This window comes from Thunnus albacares, chromosome 12 (assembly GCF_914725855.1).
Source record: "Thunnus albacares chromosome 12, fThuAlb1.1, whole genome shotgun sequence".
NCBI classification, from domain to species: Eukaryota; Metazoa; Chordata; class Actinopteri; order Scombriformes; family Scombridae; genus Thunnus; species Thunnus albacares.
This window is the reverse complement of record NC_058117.1, coordinates 33,555,763-33,571,207: the sequence shown is the minus strand read 5'-3', so window position 1 is coordinate 33,571,207 and position 15,445 is coordinate 33,555,763. Positions and strand designations below refer to the sequence as shown.

Here is a 15,445-nt window from a genome sequence, read left to right as displayed (position 1 = left end):
TGTAAGTATTTACAATATAAGGATAATAATGACTTTTTATTATAAATTTAATTCCTATTATTGCAGAAATCTAAAAAAAAAAAGTTCAAAATTCTAATTTATGAATAAAAACTTCCTTTGACATATTTTTGTGTACATTTATTTTAAAACAAAACATTTGAGGGAACATTAGATTTGTTGTACAGATAATCCAATCAGTGAAGAGAACAGCTGTGTTTGGATGAACGTCTCCTTATCAATGATTAATTAATGCTAATCTGAAAAAAAAAACAGGTGTGTGGAATGACATCATCACATCACATGATCACAGGTGTCATCTGCTCATCTCAGGCTTTAGTTCACACTCTGCACGCGCTTCATACACAAATAAATATCAACAACATTATTTACATCGACAGAACAATCAGCTGATCCTGCTGGTTTAAGCTCCGCCTCTCCTTCATCGCTCTGCGTCAACATCCAACAACCAATCAGAGCGTCACTGTAATCAGATATTTGAATTTAAAGGCTCTGGATGGATGCTGCACTGTAATTATAATTTCATCAAAGGAACAGTCTGATATCTGGTGAAATCTATGAAATCTACGGAGCTCCAAAGAATCTTCTGTACACAAGATACAGACATTTATCATTGTTTGTTTTTGTGGATATTAGTCTTGTTAACACCGGTTATTAAACCAGATATTAGTCTTGTTAACACCGGTTATTAAACCAGATATTAGTCTTGTTAACATCAGTTATTAAACCAGATATTAGTCTTGTTAACATCAGTTATTAAACCAGATATTAGTCTTGTTAACACCGGTTATTAAACCAGATATTAGTCTTGTTAACATCAGTTATTAAACCAGATATTAGTCTTGTTAACATCAGTTATTAAACCAGATATTAGTCTTGTTAATGCCAGTTATTAAACCAGATATTAGTCTTGTTAATGCCAGTTATTAAACCAGATATTAGTCTTGTTAACACCGGTTATTAAACCAGATATTAGTCTTGTTAACACCAGTTATTAAACCAGATATTAGTCTTGTTAACATCAGTTATTAAACCAGATATTAGTCTTGTTAACACCGGTTATTAAACCAGATATTAGTCTTGTTAACATCAGTTATTAAACCAGATATTAGTCTTGTTAACATCAGTTATTAAACCAGATATTAGTCTTGTTAACAGCGGTTATTAAACCAGATATTAGTCTTGTTAACATCAGTTATTAAACCAGATATTAGTCTTGTTAACAGCGGTTATTAAACCAGATATTAGTCTTGTTAATGCCAGTTATTAAACCAGATATTAGTCTTGTTAACACCGGTTATTAAACCAGATATTAGTCTTGTTAACACCGGTTATTAAACCAGATATTAGTCTTGTTAACATCAGTTATTAAACCAGATATTAGTCTTGTTAACACCGGTTATTAAACCAGATATTAGTCTTGTTAATGCCAGTTATTAAACCAGATATTAGTCTTGTTAACATCGGTTATTAAACCAGATATTAGTCTTGTTAACATCAGTTATTAAACCAGATATTAGTCTTGTTAACATCAGTTATTAAACCAGATATTAGTCTTGTTAACACCGGTTATTAAACCAGATATTAGTCTTGTTAATGCCAGTTATTAAACCAGATATTAGTCTTGTTAACATCGGTTATTAAACCAGATATTAGTCTTGTTAACATCAGTTATTAAACCAGATATTAGTCTTGTTAACATCAGTTATTAAACCAGATATTAGTCTTGTTAACACCGGTTATTAAACCAGATATTAGTCTTGTTAACACCGGTTATTAAACCAGATATTAGTCTTGTTAACATCAGTTATTAAACCAGATATTAGTCTTGTTAACATCAGTTATTAAACCAGATATTAGTCTTGTTAACATCAGTTATTAAACCAGATATTAGTCTTGTTAATGCCAGTTATTAAACCAGATATTAGTCTTGTTAACACCAGTTATTAAACCAGATATTAGTCTTGTTAACACCGGTTATTAAACCAGATATTAGTCTTGTTAACATCAGTTATTAAACCAGATATTAGTCTTGTTAACACCGGTTATTAAACCAGATATTAGTCTTGTTAACATCAGTTATTAAACCAGATATTAGTCTTGTTAACACCGGTTATTAAACCAGATATTAGTCTTGTTAACATCAGTTATTAAACCAGATATTAGTCTTGTTAACACCGGTTATTAAACCAGATATTAGTCTTGTTAATGCCAGTTATTAAACCAGATATTAGTCTTGTTAACATCAGTTATTAAACCAGATATTAGTCTTGTTAACATCAGTTATTAAACCAGATATTAGTCTTGTTAACACCGGTTATTAAACCAGATATTAGTCTTGTTAACACCGGTTATTAAACCAGATATTAGTCTTGTTAACATCAGTTATTAAACCAGATATTAGTCTTGTTAACACCAGTTATTAAACCAGATATTAGTCTTGTTAACATCGGTTATTAAACCAGATATTAGTCTTGTTAACATCAGTTATTAAACCAGATATTAGTCTTGTTAACATCAGTTATTAAACCAGATATTAGTCTTGTTAACACCGGTTATTAAACCAGATATTAGTCTTGTTAACACCGGTTATTAAACCAGATATTAGTCTTGTTAACATCAGTTATTAAACCAGATATTAGTCTTGTTAACACCGGTTATTAAACCAGATATTAGTCTTGTTAACTCCAGTTATTAAACCAGATATTAGTCTTGTTAACACCGGTTATTAAACCAGATATTAGTCTTGTTAACACCGGTTATTAAACCAGATATTAGTCTTGTTAACACCGGTTATTAAACCAGATATTAGTCTTGTTAATGCCAGTTATTAAACCAGATATTAGTCTTGTTAACATCAGTCATTAAACCAGATATTAGTCTTGTTAACACCGGTTATTAAACCAGATATTAGTCTTGTTAACATCAGTTATTAAACCAGATATTAGTCTTGTTAACACCGGTTATTAAACCAGATATTAGTCTTGTTAACATCAGTTATTAAACCAGATATTAGTCTTGTTAACACCAGTTATTAAACCAGATATTAGTCTTGTTAACATCAGTTATTAAACCAGATATTAGTCTTGTTAACACCAGTTATTAAACCAGATATTAGTCTTGTTAACATCAGTTATTAAACCAGATATTAGTCTTGTTAACACCAGTTATTAAACCAGATATTAGTCTTGTTAACACCAGTTATTAAACCAGATATTAGTCTTGTTAACACCGGTTATTAAACCAGATATTAGTCTTGTTAACACCAGTTATTAAACCAGATATTAGTCTTGTTAACACCAGTTATTAAACCAGATATTAGTCTTGTTAACATCAGTTATTAAACCAGATATTAGTCTTGTTAACACCGGTTATTAAACCAGATATTAGTCTTGTTAACACCAGTTATTAAACCAGATATTAGTCTTGTTAATGCCAGTTATTAAACCAGATATTAGTCTTGTTAACATCAGTCATTAAACCAGATATTAGTCTTGTTAACATCAGTTATTAAACCAGATATTAGTCTTGTTAACACCAGTTATTAAACCAGATATTAGTCTTGTTAACATCAGTTATTAAACCAGATATTAGTCTTGTTAACATCAGTTATTAAACCAGATATTAGTCTTGTTAACATCAGTTATTAAACCAGATATTAGTCTTGTTAACACCAGTTATTAAACCAGATATTAGTCTTGTTAACACCAGTTATTAAACCAGATATTAGTCTTGTTAACATCAGTTATTAAACCAGATATTAGTCTTGTTAACATCAGTTATTAAACCAGATATTAGTCTTGTTAACACCGGTTATTAAACCAGATATTAGTCTTGTTAACATCAGTTATTAAACCAGATATTAGTCTTGTTAACATCAGTTATTAAACCAGATATTAGTCTTGTTAACACCAGTTATTAAACCAGATATTAGTCTTGTTAACATCAGTTATTAAACCCGATATTAGTCTTGTTAACACCGGTTATTAAACCAGATATTAGTCTTGTTAACACCGGTTATTAAACCAGATATTAGTCTTGTTAACATCAGTTATTAAACCAGATATTAGTCTTGTTAACACCGGTTATTAAACCAGATATTAGTCTTGTTAACATCAGTTATTAAACCAGATATTAGTCTTGTTAACATCAGTTATTAAACCAGATATTAGTCTTGTTAACGCCAGTTATTAAACCAGATATTAGTCTTGTTAACATCAGTTATTAAACCAGATATTAGTCTTGTTAACATCAGTTATTAAACCAGATATTAGTCTTGTTAACATCAGTTATTAAACCAGATATTAGTCTTGTTAACACCGGTTATTAAACCAGATATTAGTCTTGTTAACATCAGTTATTAAACCAGATATTAGTCTTGTTAACATCAGTTATTAAACCAGATATTAGTCTTGTTAACACCAGTTATTAAACCAGATATTAGTCTTGTTAACACCGGTTATTAAACCAGATATTAGTCTTGTTAACATCAGTTATTAAACCAGATATTAGTCTTGTTAACATCAGTTATTAAACCAGATATTAGTCTTGTTAACATCAGTTATTAAACCAGATATTAGTCTTGTTAACACCGGTTATTAAACCAGATATTAGTCTTGTTAACACCGGTTATTAAACCAGATATTTATATTGTTTGCATAAGATACTATATTTTTTCTGTCCATCTTCTTATCAGACTCTGGAGAAAACAAAGAACAGGAATTCACTAAATTTCAAACTGTTTCAAGAAGAATTGACTCAAATTCAGTTTTGAAATGAAACTTTAATATTATTTATATTCATAACACTTTTAAAACAGTCGTAGTGATTCTGGTGCAGAGCTGTTTGTTGGTGTCAGGTTCAGGACTCAGCTGATAGATGTTGTTTCTGGGTTGAATGACTGATGGACAATTGAAGCAGTGATGCGTTTCCTGTCAGCTTCATGTGTAGGTGTCTCCGTATCTGCGGTTGCCGTCAGTGATCAGCTGAGTTTTCTCGCTGGCGTTGGTCGGCTGGTGAACGATCGGAGCTTCAACGTCTGCGGGACAACAAGCAGAAATACATTTCTGAGGACAAAGTCCACCATCGATCTTCAGACGTAAATGATTTTACTCTTTTCAGTTATGTCTTGTGTAGATGTTTACAGGCCTTGTTCTGTTTCAGTGATCACTTGATTGACTTGGGGGGGGGGGGGGGGGGGGGTGAGGTAAATCCACACAAATCTTTTGGTGAACTTTGACCTCCAAATTGACCAATAGCAAGCCATCCTGTCAGAGCGACCTTGGAGGGGACAGAGAGCCCAGGAGAGTCCAAAGTGGAGGAAGTTATCGTAGCTTATTAGCTGTGTTGCTAAGATCCCATTTTATTTATTAACTAGTCACTCCCTCAAGGAAACTGTGATTTTTCGATCGCAATAATTACACAAATTCAACAAATCAAAATCAAGAAATATTTATGAGAGCTGCAGTTTAGTTAAATTACAGCAACTTTTCTGCATGAAACGTCCAAACCAGCAGCTGCTTGTGGTTTGGACCAATCGCGACGTTTGGTGTGGTAGTAACTGACATCATTCAGGTGGAAGATGGACGAATCTCACCTGCCAACAAACACGATGCCATAGACGAGCAAAACAAAACAGGAAGCTTTTTATCCAATGAACTGATTACATATGACTCTTCATTGGTAGTAGTTTTTAAAAAATTATTATTTTCCTTTGCTTGGAGTTTCTCCTAATTCACGCAATTTCACCGCAAAAAGACACATAAAACATTGCAAACTGTATCACAATTTTTGAGAGAAGCTGCTGCAAAATCAAACATTTTGGCCTCAATAATCACAAAGAAACTCTGTGAAATCCTGGAGACACACCAGCAATACAATAATGAGTTTGCAACAAACTGGGTCCCGTCAGCTAATTAGTTTTCTAAATGACAGTTTTTCTCTTCTTTAGTGACTCTTTATGGAAATAATGATGAACAATCCTGAGAACAAACTGTCGGGCGATACTTTCACCAGTCGGAACATTTCAACAATCTATAAATGGACGATCTGATATTTTGTGTATCTTACAACAGATATACGTTACTTAACAACATTTCCTCAGTGTGTTTATAGAAGGCGTAACCATGGAGACCTTACGTTTTCTTCATGATGTTGCAAAGTAGTTGTATATAAACCTAATTTCTGGGCTGTTGTGAGTCTGAGAGGAAGTTGTGTGAGTTTGAGGTGACGAGTCGAAGAGAAACTGTGTTTGTATGTTTTCAGTTACGTCCTGCTGACGGACAGCCGGAGGAACAACAGACTGTCAAAATGAAAGCTTCCTTCTCACCATCATCGGGGTCATTGCGTATCTCTTCTTCCAGGTCGTCGGGGGAGACGTAGTCTGGCTCCGCCCCCTCGCCGGTGGGCGACGGCTTGAGTTTCCCACAGCAGCAGTTACAGCAGCAGCAGAGACAGCAGCAGCAGTAACATCCAGTCAGGATCCCACAGACCGCAAACAGACCCTGAGACACAAAGACAGACACCACATCACTTCCCGTCACCTGACGACAGAGGCACAGGTTCACAGGCATTGTAAGCCCCGCCCACCTTGGCCCACCATGTGGACAGCATGAAATATGTGTTGACGTTGTCCTCTCCGAACTGCTGGGCGACGTAGAGTCCCAGCGAGCCGTACGAGTCGTAGATGTTCCTCTTGGTGAGGTCGGACAGGACGGCGTGAGCACTGTTCAGCTCCTTAAACTTCTCCGCCGCCTCCGGGTTGTCCGGGTTCTTGTCAGGATGGTAGCGCAACGCCAGCTTCCTGACAACACACACGTTCTCTGTTAGTATAATCAGATGTGCAGGTCAGTGGGCGGGGCTCCGGTCGTCTTACCTGTAGGACTTCTTGATGTTGTCATGGCTGCAGCCTTTCTCTAGACCCAGCACCTGATACAGAGACTCTCCAGAGGTGGACAAAGTTCGCTGCCTCCCTTCAGACATCCTGCCAGCATTACCTGCCGCAGGTGGACAAACGTCAAAGGGACAAATGTCAGAGGGACAAACATCAGACGGACAAACTCTGAGGGACAAATGTCAGAGAGACAAACTCAGAGAGACAAACGTCAGAGGGACAAACATCAGAGGGACAAACTTCAGAGAGACAAACTCAGAGAGACAAACGTCAGAGGGACAAACATCAGAGGGACAAACTCAGAGGGACAAACTCAGAGGGACAAACTCAGAGAGACAAACTCAGAGGGACAAACACAGAGGGACAAACATCAGAGGGACAAACTTCAGAGAGACAAACTCAGAGAGACAAACGTCAGAGGGACAAACATCAGAGGGACAAACTCTGAGGGACAAATGTCAGAGAGACAAACGTCAGAGGGACAAACATCAGAGGGACAAACTCTGAGGGACAAATGTCAGAGAGACAAACGTCAGAGGGACAAACATCAGAGAGACAAACATCAGAGGGACAAACTCTGAGGGACAAATGTCAAAGAGACAAACGTCAGAGGGACAAACATCAGAGAGACAAACATCAGAGGGACAAACTCAGAGAGACAAACTCTGAGGGACAAATGTCAGAGGGACAAACTCAGAGGGACAAACTCAGAGGGACAAACATCAGAGGGACAAACTTCAGAGGGACAAACTCAGAGGGACAAACATCAGAGGGACAAACTCAGAGGGACAAACTCAGAGGGACAAACATCAGAGGGACAAACTTCAGAGGGACAAACTTCAGAGGGACAAACTCTGAGGGACAAACGTCAGAGAGACAAACTCTGAGGGACAAATGTCAGAGGGACAAACTCAGAGGGACAAACTCAGAGGGACAAACATCAGAGGGACAAACTTCAGAGGGACAAACTTCAGAGGGACAAACTCAGAGGGACAAACTTCAGAGGGACAAACTCTGAGGGACAAACTCAGAGAGACAAACTCTGAGGGACAAATGTCAGAGGGACAAACTCAGAGGGACAAATGTCAGAGGGACAAACTCAGAGAGACAAACTCTGAGGGACAAATGTCAGAGGGACAAACTCAGAGGGACAAATGTCAGAGGGACAAACTCAGAGGGACAAATGTCAGAGGGACAAACTTTGAGGGACAAACGTCAGAGGGACAAACGTCAGAGGGACAAACTCAGAGGGACAAACTTCAGAGAGACAAACATCAGAGGGACAAACGTCAGAGGGACAAACTCAGAGGGACAAACGTCAGAGGGACAAACTCAGAGGGACAAACTCAGAGGGACAAACGTCAGAGGGACAAACTCAGAGGGACAAACTCAGAGGGACAAACGTCAGAGGGACAAACTTCAGAGGGACAAACTCAGAGGGACAAACGTCAGAGGGACAAACTCTGAGGGACAAACTCAGAGGGACAAACGTCAGAGGGACAAACGTCAGAGGGACAAACTCAGAGGGACAAATGTCAGAGGGACAAACTCAGAGGGACAAACTCAGAGGGACAAACGTCAGAGGGACAAACTTCAGAGGGACAAACTCAGAGGGACAAACGTCAGAGGGACAAACTCTGAGGGACAAACTCAGAGGGACAAACGTCAGAGGGACAAACGTCAGAGGGACAAACATCAGAGGGACAAACTTCAGAGGGACAAACTCAGAGGGACAAACGTCAGAGGGACAAACTCAGAGGGACAAAGTCTGAGGGACAAATGTCAGAGGGACAAACGTCAGAGGGACAAACTCAGAGAGACAAACTCTGAGGGACAAATGTCAGAGGGACAAACGTCAGAGGGACAAACTCAGAGGGACAAACGTCAGAGGGACAAACTCAGAGGGACAAACATCAGAGGGACAAACTTCAGAGGGACAAACTCAGAGAGACAAACATCAACACAGACAAACTCTTCACTGTAAAAAAAAATGACTTTAATATTCAGCAGCTGGACGTCATTAAAATACTGTAAAATAAATAAACATCTAAAAAATACAGTTTATAGCTTTAATTTACATGAAATCTTGTGTATTTTTTTGGCTTTTTAGTGCTAAATGAGGGTATTTCTACCTATAAAACAATTACAATTCCTATAAAACTGTACTGACACTATTATAATACAAATAATACAAATAATACAAATAATACAAATAATCAGGCTTCAAATCGGCGAAAAAATTGAGTTTAATTACATAATTTTATGTTAAATCTTCTATATGAATCCATATTTAATGTAATAAACTGATATACCAATAAAACATTTGAATTACCTTTTTTTAAAAAAAATCATGATACTGTTGTAAAACAGGTAAATTAGTTCATAATTTAAGATCACATTAAGTTATGTTATGTTCATGTTATTTTACATCACACATGTAAATTCATGGTTTATTTTTTCAGTTATATTGACCTTTTCATATATTTTTGAAATACAGGAAAATTCTGTAAAAATACAGATTTTTTTACAGAAACACGTTCTGTAATTTTATAATAATAAAGTCTAACATGGATCATCAGATAATTTATTGTGTAGCATGAGTTATGTCCTCCCAGAAAAATACATCAATATAGAAATATAACGAAGTAACAGAAGAAGAAAGTTACACACAAACTGCTCACATATACAAGTATGAAGAGCAAAATCTACCGTAAGTATCAAAGTAAATGTTCTTATAATGGAGAACAGCACCTGCCAATCTTACATATACTAATAATAATAATAATAATAATAATAATAATAATAATAAATGATTAAGACAGAGCAGCGCTATAAGAAATAAAACAGGCAATAAAAACAAGTATGTACACACATGGATACATACACATATACATATATATATCATCATCACACAAACAACAACAGTCTGTTTTAAACTCAGAGTTTGGGACTCTGTCAGTAAAAGATCACTAAACTTGACCACTAATATTTAATAAACATTTCATATGTTTGATCAGTAAAATCTAAATGTGCAGTTTACACAATAACTCCGTCTGTCAGAGAAACTACAGTTCAGTTTGTTTCCACCATCTTTGATCCAATGATGCAGCAGACATGTTGAATATTTCCATCTGATGGAATGATGTTTTAAATATTTCACTCAGCGGATACAATATTTCTGTTAAGTTTATATTTTTAGATAAATTGTGAGTGAAATCCTTTAAAAACCTCCAGGAACACAAAATAGCTTCTCTTAGATCCTAAAGAGTAAACACTTTGGAGATAGACGGTTTTCATTTGACAGAGGTGAGATACAGGACACCTGTGATGACATCACACAGGTCGGACAGATATTTCTCTACTTATAAAGAAGCTTAAAGGTAAATGTCAGACTGTGATACCTGTGTGTAGAAGCCTGAGAGCGTCCCGGCCTGATGATGCGTCTACCTGTTCAGGTGCTTGTCTCTGAGCGTCTACCTGTTCAGGTGCTTGTCTCTGAGCGTCTACCTGTTCAGGTGCTTGTCTCTGAGCGTCTACCTGTTCAGGTGCTTGTGGTCGGACTGGGACAGCGACAGCCTCCATCAAACATTCAGCAGCTGCTCGGCTCAGGTGACCACGAGCCGCCACACCTGCTCAGGTTTCACTGAGATGCTGCAATGGACGCATTGTGAAAGGGAGGGGAGATCGCCATGACAACCAGGTGAGTCAGGGAGGAGCTCAGAGCTGTCAATCACAGACACAGACAGACAGATTCCTGAAAACAAACTGGATTCATGAGGAAATGAAACAAACATCATCACAAAGAACCCAGTGTTCAGTTTAACCTGCATGTTTTTATTCATCACAACATTATTTCATACTCAAATACAAAGAAACTGTCGAGGCATCAAGAACCAAGAAGAACTTAAATGAAATGATTTTTAAAGTCTGCTGGCTGACAAACAGTATCGCTGCTTTAACCAGAAACAAGCTGCTTGCTCATTAAAAACATTAAATGAATGTTAGCTGCAACATGACGGGCTCAAAGTTCATTTCATTAGAATTGTTTGGTGGTTATTGATGCCTCCATACTTTCTACTTTCTTTGTTTAAATTTAAGATTATTATTAATCAGGAAGGGATTCTTCTCATTTGCAGTTAATATACACTTTAACACAGAAATTTACTGTATTATTTGACAGATTTTTTTTTTCTACATTAAGTGTAAATGCCATAAAAACACAGTAAATTATTTTTATTAAAAATATTCACCATAAAATAAAGGCTGTAATCTGTAAATTAATATAATGGAATATTATAGTTTTTTTAACAGGATTTTTCAATTACTTAATGGTCCTGAATGTTACGTTACATTGAATTCTATGTAAAAATACAAATAATACACATCCTATTACTGAATGTAAAATTAAGGCAACTTTCTGTTTTTTTACTTTAAATTTAAACATTATTTGAAAGTAATTACAAGCAACTATCTATAGACTTTTCCAATTAATGTATGAGATTAACTGTATATAAATAGTATTTGACAGTAATTACAAGCAACTATCCAACATATCCGTCTTCACTCTTCTTCAGAGGGATATTTCTTATATATTATGTGAACACTGCCGTCATTCTTCAGAACCTGCCACTTATAGGGTGCCTGAGGCTGAAGAGAGCTCTTGTATTTAGGTCTTGATGCACAACATATTGGTGTTGGAGCTACATATCAAATCAAATGGTGATAAAAATGTATGTTTGTTCCATCCTAATGCTGAGGAAAGCCTCGGGCTGAAACCCTTTTTTGCTGCTGTGCATCATTAAAAAAGTGATTTACACTTATTTGTGAGGTCTGACAACTTTGTTTGTTTTTTTTGTGAGATGCTGCCATGATGGTGTTTTTTGTTATCATACATATTAACATGTGCAACACATTTCATTTCAAATTCTGAAGGTAGCTATAATAAAGGCTGTAAATCCACCTTAAAAATATTGGAAGCTGTGTCCCAATACGTTATGTTAGACCACAACGTGAAACTGCATATGTAGCATCCATGTGTTTTTCCTTGTGAAGGTGTCATTTGTAGATCTAGTTTTTCTTCTCTAAACATTAAGACCCAAAGTGAGTCACAGTCAGTCCTACTGCTCCCTCTAATCATTAGGTCACTCAGACATTTCTACAGGTCAAAGGGAACGAAGATCAAAAAGCAGAGATAATATAAGGTGAGTAAAGAGGGACCTCAGTATGAGTAAAGCTTTACAATGGTTTACTTTTTTTTTTTTTAGTAATAGGTGAGAGATGTGTGAAAGACTGGGATTTGATGTTAGGACTCAACAGTTCAAGCGAAGCTTGAGCTTTGATAATATGGATGAAGGGATGTAAGACCTTAAAATAGTTGAAAAAACATATAAATGTAAACAAATTTGAGGACTTGTGACTTGGTTGACTAACACTGATAAGACTGGACTTGACTTTGACTTGAGGCCAATGACTCGAAAAGACTTAACAGTTCTTATTTAGCTGAATCACCTGTTTGCATTATTGTAGATATTGAACATGAACAGTTAATGTTTTGAGACATGAAAGGGTGGCTTCTAGTGAACTGTGTGTAACCCAGGCTTTAAAAACATAGAAAACAGTGCAAGACAGGATTGAGCTCAGCGCTTGTTGAAAGCATTTTCTCATACCTGCACTGATTTTCTCTCAAGCTTAATATTATCAGACCATTTCTGATTCAGACCAGACAGCTTATGAATTGACAGCTTTTCATGACAGAGCTTCACTGTTCTGTTCACAGTCCTTCACTAGTTCAAAGTCAATGTAACTCAACCACAGCAGAATGGTCTCTTTCTCTTTAATCAACCATGTGACAAATGTAATCCTTCAAGATCAGGCAAACAAGATGGTATTTTCCCTTGATGATGTTTGAATGATTTCAGTGTTCTAAATGAACGGATGTATTAATCTACACAATCCACAGCAGAAAACACTAATCATCACATAGAATACTAGGTAGAATGCAGGTAGATTTTCCATTTGGTGAGTAAATATACCAAAGTAGTCATGTGTTGCAGACAGACACTCAGGCTGTAGTATAACTTGCAGTTTCTTTTATCTGCACACTTTACAACCACAACAAAGCAGAATGTGTAGCTTACAGTCCATCAGCATATTTTTGCTGATGTTAAAACCCACTAGCTTTGTGCTAACTACTGCAACCGGAGGAAGTTCCTCTTCTTCTACTACTTCTGCTTCAAAACTCTCACCTTACTCAAAGACACAACCTGGTGGCAGAACAGCAGAAGTCATACAACATATCCACACACATTAATACTGCATAAAATACAACATTATGAACCCTCAATCCTGGAAAACATGTTAGATCAGATTATTTATTTTGGTTCAAATAGTTAATTAATGTGAAGTTAATTTAAAAAGTTAATCAACCTGAATGATGTTCTTTAGTTTTATGTTGACATTCAAAATTGTAGTTGATTTAATCCCCCCCCCCCCCCCCCCCAAAAAAAACCCAACAACAACAACAAACAAGGTATGAACTGAACCATAAATAGTTGTATGTATGAATCCTAACCATAGTCATCCCTAGTTGTAGAGACTAACTAATGTGCAGTTTTCTCATGACATGGTTTGCCATTGTAACCTTTTCTCTCGTGTTTTAAGTGCTTCTTTCATGGTGACTGACTTGTGACTTAATTAACTTTTCTTGCTTGACGTTTAGCAGTGACTTGACTCGGCTTACTTGAGTCTAAGTCACAGTGATTTAAGACTTGTTTGAGCCTTTAAGGTTCAGACTTGAGACTTGCTTGTGACTTGCACATGTGTAACTTACTCTCACTTCTGATATTTGTGAACATGAACTACTTTCTCCCAAAGACACAAACCAGAGATGTAAGACTCAAATTTGTGATGCCATAAAGTCTGGAGCTGCTTCATATACAATGAATGTGAAACTAATTCTATAGTAAACTTTCATATCTGAAACATAAAATGTACCTGTATACTAGGCTCTGGCAGTGTCTACAGAATTACTTTGTAAAACAAGCAGTAAAAAGTAATTTTATGATATATTCTGGTTATTAAACATCTTGAAATCTCATACATCTCAAATGGGGATCTGTATTGAATGGATTGCACAATATTGTAAAATGTCAGTAGAAAAATGTACATATTTATTCAGTGTCAAAGTTGATATAAAGGTACTTTTACATTGACCTTCTGGTTTTTGTACATTCAGAACTCCATATATGAATGTGAAATGTCTGTAGATATATCGGGGAGTTGCTTGTAATTACTGTTAAATAATGTTTATATAAAGTAATGATTATTAAAATTATGTTTTTATAAACTATTATAACATGATCTTATTTTTGTACAGTATAAAACCAACATTTACCAGGAATTTACTGTAAATAAACTGGATAATCACATAAAATAAAAGCCTAAAGCTCTCAAGATACAGTTAATGGGTGCTATAGGAGGGTAATTTAAATGTAATTTTACATAATTTTTCTGTGTTTTACATCCAGAAATCTGTACTTTGATGGAGAGTTCTTGTGGATGGATTGGATAATCCTATGAATTTAACAAAGATTACTGTATGAAAACAACAGTCTTCATTTAAATTAGCTAATTTGAAGGTAGTTCTGCAATCATTTAAATTTTTGTGCAGATTAACACATTTGTTTAACATTCTAGTGATGTTTTATAATGATATTTTCTTTTTATTTTATAATGGTTGGACTGTAAAAATGCAGACAATGTCCAAAGTAAATATCCATATTTTTAAAATAAATCTCTTATTTGACAGAAGTGTTTGGCAACTTTTGCTGCTTTTTTACGATGTTTTTTACAGTGTAGTTTAAGAGCCGCTTTGGATGAATGCAGTAAAAACGCTGATTAACTGGTTGTAAAAGTCGAAGTGAAGCTATTTATATTTATATATATATATATATATATTTACAGCAGACTGAACTGACTGTAATGACTGAACGGATGTTTTAAGTCATATGAGACGAGTTATGAATGTTTGTTGCTAAAATATTAAAATGTATCACTGAGTTTCCAGCTGAATTACCTCCAGACAGTGATGCCTGTTATCACAGATCATCAAGGTTTCTGCTTTAGTTTAGTTGCTTTTGGCCTTTTGTCATCGACAACCACGTCACAACGTCACCAAAGATGGCGGCGTCTGACTGGTGAAAAAGTGAAACACATTTTAGTTTTCCAGCAAATCCAAGTGAAGTTCAGGTTCAACCAACCACACTCATAATGTTCACTTCATCTCTGCTTTAAAGTGGTGAAACGTGAACCTTCCAATATCTTTATAGTATTTATAATTGCTGGTAACATATTGTAAGATATGAACAGATGATCTGCCTGGTTTAGAAGATCAAAGGGTAAAAAGGTTTTACCTTCAAAGAATATTACATTTTTTAATTTTTTTATCAACATTTTTATTCCAAAATCATTTTTATTAAAACAAATAAGCTTCTACAGACAGAAATCTGTTGTTATAAAATTACAGTTATCTATTTT

At 35.7% G+C, this 15,445-nt stretch overlaps 1 protein-coding gene across 1 annotated transcript; it reads right to left on the bottom strand.

Annotated features, from left to right (window-relative positions):
- Positions 1 to 4,682: 4,682 nt before the first annotated feature.
- LOC122993252 (dnaJ homolog subfamily C member 5-like) lies at positions 4,683 to 15,201 on the bottom strand. Its single transcript, XM_044367246.1, has 6 exons — positions 14,985 to 15,201; positions 10,312 to 10,633; positions 6,893 to 7,013; positions 6,607 to 6,820; positions 6,347 to 6,521; positions 4,683 to 5,056 (listed from the first exon to the last, which is right to left on the bottom strand). The coding sequence occupies exons 2-6, from the start codon at positions 10,490 to 10,492 to the stop codon at positions 4,959 to 4,961; spliced, it is 789 nt and encodes a 262-aa protein (XP_044223181.1). The 5' UTR covers positions 10,493 to 10,633; positions 14,985 to 15,201; the 3' UTR covers positions 4,683 to 4,958.
- Positions 15,202 to 15,445: the final 244 nt, after the last annotated feature.